This window comes from Chrysoperla carnea, chromosome 4 (assembly GCF_905475395.1).
Source record: "Chrysoperla carnea chromosome 4, inChrCarn1.1, whole genome shotgun sequence".
In the NCBI taxonomy this organism is placed as follows: Eukaryota; Metazoa; Arthropoda; class Insecta; order Neuroptera; family Chrysopidae; genus Chrysoperla; species Chrysoperla carnea.
In genome coordinates this window covers 9,389,381-9,395,808 of record NC_058340.1, presented here as the reverse complement: position 1 = coordinate 9,395,808, position 6,428 = coordinate 9,389,381, and the positions used below count along the sequence as shown (strand labels likewise).

The 6,428-nt window shown below is 31.0% G+C and overlaps 1 protein-coding gene across 1 annotated transcript; it reads left to right on the top strand.

Annotated features, from left to right (window-relative positions):
• Positions 1 to 341: 341 nt before the first annotated feature.
• LOC123299232 (phenoloxidase 1-like) lies at positions 342 to 5,205 on the top strand. The gene is made up of 6 exons (XM_044881539.1): positions 342 to 404; positions 903 to 1,440; positions 1,495 to 1,950; positions 3,457 to 3,944; positions 4,462 to 4,607; positions 4,671 to 5,205. The coding sequence occupies exons 2-6, from the start codon at positions 910 to 912 to the stop codon at positions 5,126 to 5,128; spliced, it is 2,079 nt and encodes a 692-aa protein (XP_044737474.1). The 5' UTR covers positions 342 to 404; positions 903 to 909; the 3' UTR covers positions 5,129 to 5,205.
• Positions 5,206 to 6,428: the final 1,223 nt, after the last annotated feature.

The window sequence follows — 6,428 nt, the reverse complement described above, 5'->3', positions numbered from 1 at the left end:
CTAACATTTTATATTCAAATTTGGCGTTATAAAAACGAGTATGATACATTTCAGGATCATCTGCCGTACTAAAACGGAGATTTTCTAATTATAGTAGATTCTGATATTAATTTCCGGTAGGAGGAAAAAAATAACTGGAAAAAATTGATGTCTATAATATAAACCACAGTATCCTATTGTTTTATTATGGGGAGATTAGCGGTCAAATAAAAAAGAAAACAAGTTCAATGTCAAAAATATTTATTTTTAAGTTATTGCGGTTTTAGTAACAGTCAATGAGTGTCTATTCGGTTTACAATGGGTATAAGAAGGCAATAATTTTCACATAATAATCATTCGAAGTTTTTTATCTTCCGCATAAGCAGTCAATCATTGTTGTGAATTATTACAAGTCAGCAAATCATGTAAGTTTACAAAATTATTGTTGTTACAATTACCATTTTAGGTATAATATAAATAACCAGACAAACATGCAAATAGCACTAACCAGATTCCGTCAATCATATGACCCGAAAGATTTTAACAAAAAAATAGCAGAAAATACATTCAGCCCTTTACAAAGCTTCGTAGCGCAAGAGTTTCTTTAGCTAAGCGAATTCCCTCATAGATTCAAAACGCATTTTCTTAAAATCGAATATTGCAATTATAATTTTACACAAATTTTTATTTCAAAAACTGCGTGCCTAGAGAAAACATCACAAGAGTATTTTTTTGCTTAAAACTGATCACCAAAAACAAAAATATTTTGAATTTTGAAAAAATAATTAAAATAATTAAATAATTAAAAATAATTGAGTATAAAGTTATAAATATTTCTCCGAGGAAGCGCTCATTTCGGTTCAGTACCAAGGTAGAATATAGTTTTTTAATAAATTATGATAAAATAAATACATTTTTTATAGTTTCAAAATGAGCAGACAAGAAGTAGAAAATTTGAAACTTATGTTTGAACGACCAACTGAGCCCGTCTTCGTACCGAAAGGTGATCGAAAAGCAACATTTAAAGTGCCTAATACTTATTTATCCAGCCGATACAAGCCACTCGGGCCAGCTTTACAAACCCGTTTTGGTGAAGAGGCCGAAGAACAAATAAATGTGAACAAAATTAGTTTACCAAACACTCGCCAATTTGAAGAGCTAGGACGACGTGAACCGTTTTCGGTATTCCTTCCATTCCATCGTGAACTAGCTGCAAACTTAATTACTCTTATGATGGGCATGAAAAGTGTTTCGGATTTAACATCATTATGTTGTTATGTTCGCGATCGAATTAATCCGTTCTTGTTTAACTACGCTTTGAGTGTTGCCATGTTACATCGTCCTGATACCCAAGGTACGGACATACCGAATTTTGCTGAGTCATTCCCGGAAAAATTCGTAGATGGTGCTGTATTTAGTAATGCCCGTGAAGAGGCTGCTATAGTTCCAGAAGGATCACGAGTGAGTATATTTTTCAGACAATATATTATGGAAAACTAATGGAATTTTTTTTAGATGCCAATTGAACTTCCCCGTGATTATTCTGCAAGTGATTTGGAACCAGAAAATCGTATAGCATACTTTCGAGAAGATTTGGGTGTTAATTTACATCATTGGCATTGGCATTTAGTGTACCCGATCGAAGGACCACGTGAAATTGTAGCAAAGGACAGGCGTGGAGAATTATTTTATTATATGCATCAACAAATTGTTGCCAGATACGATATTGAACGTTTATGTAACAAATTACCACGCGTGCTGCCATTAGCAGACTTGAAACAACCTATGAAAGAGGCATATTTCCCGAAATTGGACAGTTTAGTAGCAAGTCGCGCATGGCCTGCACGAAGTCCTAACATGGTTTGTAAAGACTTAAATCGACCCGCTAATCGTTTGAAGCAAGATTTAGATGATATGACTCGTTGGACTGATCGACTTCATGAAGCTATTAATTCTGGTTTTATTAGATTGGTAAGGGCACATTAAATAAACTGAAACGTAAAATTTAAAAAATCTGACACAAAATTTTGGTTTTCGTTATTTATTGAAATGTAAAACTGAATATTCAGCAATGAACTTCAAAGGTTGATTGTTGGAGTTAATGATCGGAAATTGGTCATTAACACATAATTTTTTATATATTTTTAAGGCCAACAAAATCCTGAAAGATATAGCTTTTAGAATCATAGAACACATGAACAAGCATTAAATCAAATCAATAAATGCAAAATTTGTTTGTATTTTCGAATGTTTTTGAAAGCGAGCTCAGAAACTTCTTTGTCGGCATTATTAACCACATTTTATTTTTTCGAAATTTTATAAATAAGTTTTTCAAGTATCGTATTTTAATCAAGAATCTAAAATTAAATTTGAAGAAGCAATTTTTTTTCTTATTGTATCGATATATTCAAAGGAGAGAGTTTTCTACTGTTTGTAAACGGATTTTTAAAATGATTAAATATCCAAAAAGAAAAAAAAACTGATAAATAATTTGCACTTAGAAATTTTTGAGTGGGATGAATTCCAATTTGATGTGACCATTAGAAAAATTTATTCTAAAATTTATTACCGGAAAGTTAATTTCATTTCAGCAAACTAAAATAAATAGTTTCAATTTTTGGTATAAAAAAAATAATAAAAAGTCCAAAACTTGAGGATTTTCATGAAACTGATTTTGCAAATAAAGTTACTTTAATAAATTCTTTGATATACGTTAAATATTTAAATAAGATTAAAATTTAATTTTTATAAACGATTTTTAAATAAATAAATGAATAATAATTGGTCTGCCGTCTTTGTGCATATTATTATTACTTAAACATAATATACTAGATGTCGCGTGACACGATGGTCATAGCTTAAGAGCGTATTCTTTGGACAAGTCGAAAGTGTCATATATAGTGTCTTTTCTTTAGTGGTTAAATTCATATTACCCATAACTTCTTAACTATTGAACTTTGGAAGTTAAAAAGACACTTTCGACTCAAAATTTCAGAGAATGCGCTCTTAGGCTAGTACCATCGAGTCAAGGACACCCTGTATAACGAAGGTAATTATTAATAATAATCACGCGTCACATACACAAGGTGGAGCTAGATATTCGGTTAAATTTTTACAATTTGTTTTATTATTAGTTCAATTATGAATTAAAAAAATTTGTTTTTTTCAAAAATTTTAAATAATAAAATGTAGCTATTCAATGGATTAGAAAACCATGAAAATATCCAATTATAATTATTATTGTGCAATATATTCATGAAAAACTTTTTTTTTTTACTACACCTGCAAATGTACTGAAATGAAACTATTTAACTATGTACATAATTTCATGTCAGTAAAATAAAATACAATTTCGGCAGTAACACCATAATTCTATCCTCGATGCAAACATTGCATTATTTCACCAAATAAAACCTTATAAATTTTATAAATAAAATTAAAATAAATAATAATAAATAATTTAAATGTTTATTCTAGGAAAATGGTTCTCAACAAACACTTAATGCTCCCAATGGATTGGATGAAGGTATTGATGTACTTGGAAATTTACTTGAAGCTAACATTTTGTCACTTAACAGACCTTACTATGGAAATTTACATAATATGGGTCACATTTTTATTGGTTATGTTCATGATCCGGATCATAGATATTTGGAAAACTTTTCACCTATGAATGATAGTGCAATTAATATGCGTGATCCAATATTTTATCGTTGGCATAAATTTATTGACGATGTTTTCCATAAGTATAAATCCACAATTCCAAGATATACAGTTCAGCAATTGGAATATCAACCAGTCAGAATTTCTAGTACGAATATTGAAGTAGCCGGTGGGCCAACGAACACATTACAAACATTCTGGCAACAGAGTGATCTTGATTTATCACGTGGTATGGACTTTGCTCCTCGTGGACCAATTCGAGTACGATTTACCCATCTTCAACACTCAGATTTTAATTATCGGTATGATTTAGAAGTATTATTACAATGCATTTGAGTATTCAAAATTAACGAATACAAATTTAGCAAAACGAATTATTTAAAAATAAAAAGTTTGATTACATTAGGGGAGTCATTCAAATATAAAATACCTAAGTTGCTATGTTGCGATTGAAAATATATCACTTAACCACCAATACTGTCTTGGATCATGTAAGAATATCTTTCATTTTCCTGAGATGGTTTGAAAATTCCCTGTTTCTATGTAAAAATTTTACACATCTTCTAATCTCTTTTACAAAGTTTTTGAGGGATTTTATTAAAGAACTTATCCGTCTTTTAGTTATTGTGTTACTAAGCAAATATAAACATGAGTTACTTTAATTTTTAATTTTTAAGTCGATGTTGTTGTTCATAAAAAGTGGTTTAGATAAGCCGACTAAACTCTTGAGAAATATTTAAGTTTGCGAATTTTGATTTCTCAAATCCACACAACGCTTATATTAATGAAATTTTTTTTTTTTTTTTTTAAATTTTGAAGCATTCAAGCAAACAACTCTTCTCGAAACGCAATTCAAGGAACTTGTCGTATATTTTTGGCTCCAAATAATGACGAACGTGGTCTTCCAATTCCATTCACCGAACATCGTAAATTATTCATTGAACTCGATAGATTTATTGTTACATGTAAGTTTGAACAATTTAATAAAACTATTAATGAATAATTTTTACTAATTTTAACATATGTAGTGAATCCAGGAAGTAACGAAATTGTTCGACGATCAACTGATTCATCCGTAACAATTCCATTTGAGCGTACGTTCCGTAACTTAGATTTAAATCGTCCAGTAGGTGCTAATGAATTGGAACAATTTAATTTCTGTGGTTGTGGTTGGCCTCAACATATGTTAATTCCAAAAGGTACAGCAGAAGGTTATCCATGCACTTTATTCGTCATGATTTCGAATATTGAAGGCGATTTGATTGACCAAGATTTAAGCGGACAATGTTCAGATTCATCAAGTTTTTGTGGAATAAAGGATCGCTTGTATCCAGATCGTCGTTCAATGGGTTATCCATTTGATCGTGAACCGCGAACTGGTGTTAATACACTACGTGAATTCCTTACACCAAATATGATGACGCAAAATGTTACTATTCGATTCACTGATCGTACAGTGGTTCGTGGGTCTGGATCAACGGCTTAGAAATTTTGACGAAAGTAACAATGATAACTTCATTGTGTATGAATATTTCATAACATGAATTTAATTGTATTATTATTCAAATATTGCTTAATAAAAACAGTTGAATTTTTCTTGAAATTTTTGATTTTGATTATTAATAGTCCTAATTAATATTGTTATGAAGTAATTGTGTAAGAAAAGATGTTTAAGTAGCGATGAAAAAGACAACTATTAAGACCACACACAAATGCGAAATAGAAATGAACGCGAAGTATCATATTTTTACAAATTATTACGAGTAGTTTCAAATGTTAATGGCAGCCGATGCCTTGCCTTGATAAAAACATCCAACGAACAAAATTCGTTTTTTTAAATAAGGAGAATGTTTGGATTGGAGGTTCATGTAAATGTTACTGTGTAACATAAACCTCAACATCCATCTTGTCATGGAGTGAGACGACACATTTTTGTCTTGATCACGTAAAAATTTTATATCTAAACTTTGTTCCTAAAGATTTTCAAAGCTATAATTAAGTATATCAAAAGTTACAAAACTGTTTTTTGTGTGCTTTAAGAAAGATCAAATTTTGGAATGAGATAAAGCTATAGACTACAAGTTCATACTAAAATTCTTCGGAAAGAAATGACCAACCACGAGTCATGAAATAAAAAAAGATGCTTCCATATGTAAAAGTAAGTCTAAGCATCATTTTGCCTGCTTTGCGCAGTACAGTAGAGTAAAAGAGAGAATATGAATACCCCTTGGTGTCTCATTACTGCACCATCAAATATGTACGGCGTTGCTAGATACCAACTCTGCATAAGTAGTCGAAGCGAGCTACAACTACAGAACAGAAGCAAATCCAGTTACTTCGAATTTTCGATCTCCTGTCAATTTCCGAAGCCCTGCGTGATTTGTTTCTGTACGGCATTTATGTAATTCGCTTCGAATACTTATTCCGAGCTAGTATTCAGCAACCCCGTATATATTTGCTGGTACTCACCTGTACCGCTCAAAGCTGTCGCTTAAATGGTGCTTAACTTACTTTTACATTAAGGAGCATCTGTTTCAACACGATTCTTAGTGGGAAATTTCACCCGAAATATTTTAGCTTGGGCTTGTATCTTCTATTTTTGTAACATTATTTTTATAGTTCTTGAGATAACGAATATTATACTTTAAAATATTTAACTTCTTCAAAATTTAACCCTTTCACACCCTTTTCCTGAATATTAATCGTTATACACCAATTACTGGAAACGACGTACCAACTCATAACCTGAAGAAACGAAACAAAGATATTATAAATACTGGAAGGTT

Bases quoted from the DNA above. Each gene is read 5' to 3' on its own strand.
- LOC123299232 (XM_044881539.1), top strand. From the start codon at position 910: ATGAGCAGACAAGAAGTAGAAAATTTGAAACTTATGTTTGAACGACCA. The intron at 1,951-3,456 runs GTAAGGGCACAT...TGTTTATTCTAG, and splicing joins ATTCTGGTTTTATTAGATTG to GAAAATGGTTCTCAACAAAC. The intron at 4,608-4,670 runs GTAAGTTTGAAC...TAACATATGTAG, and splicing joins CGATAGATTTATTGTTACAT to TGAATCCAGGAAGTAACGAA.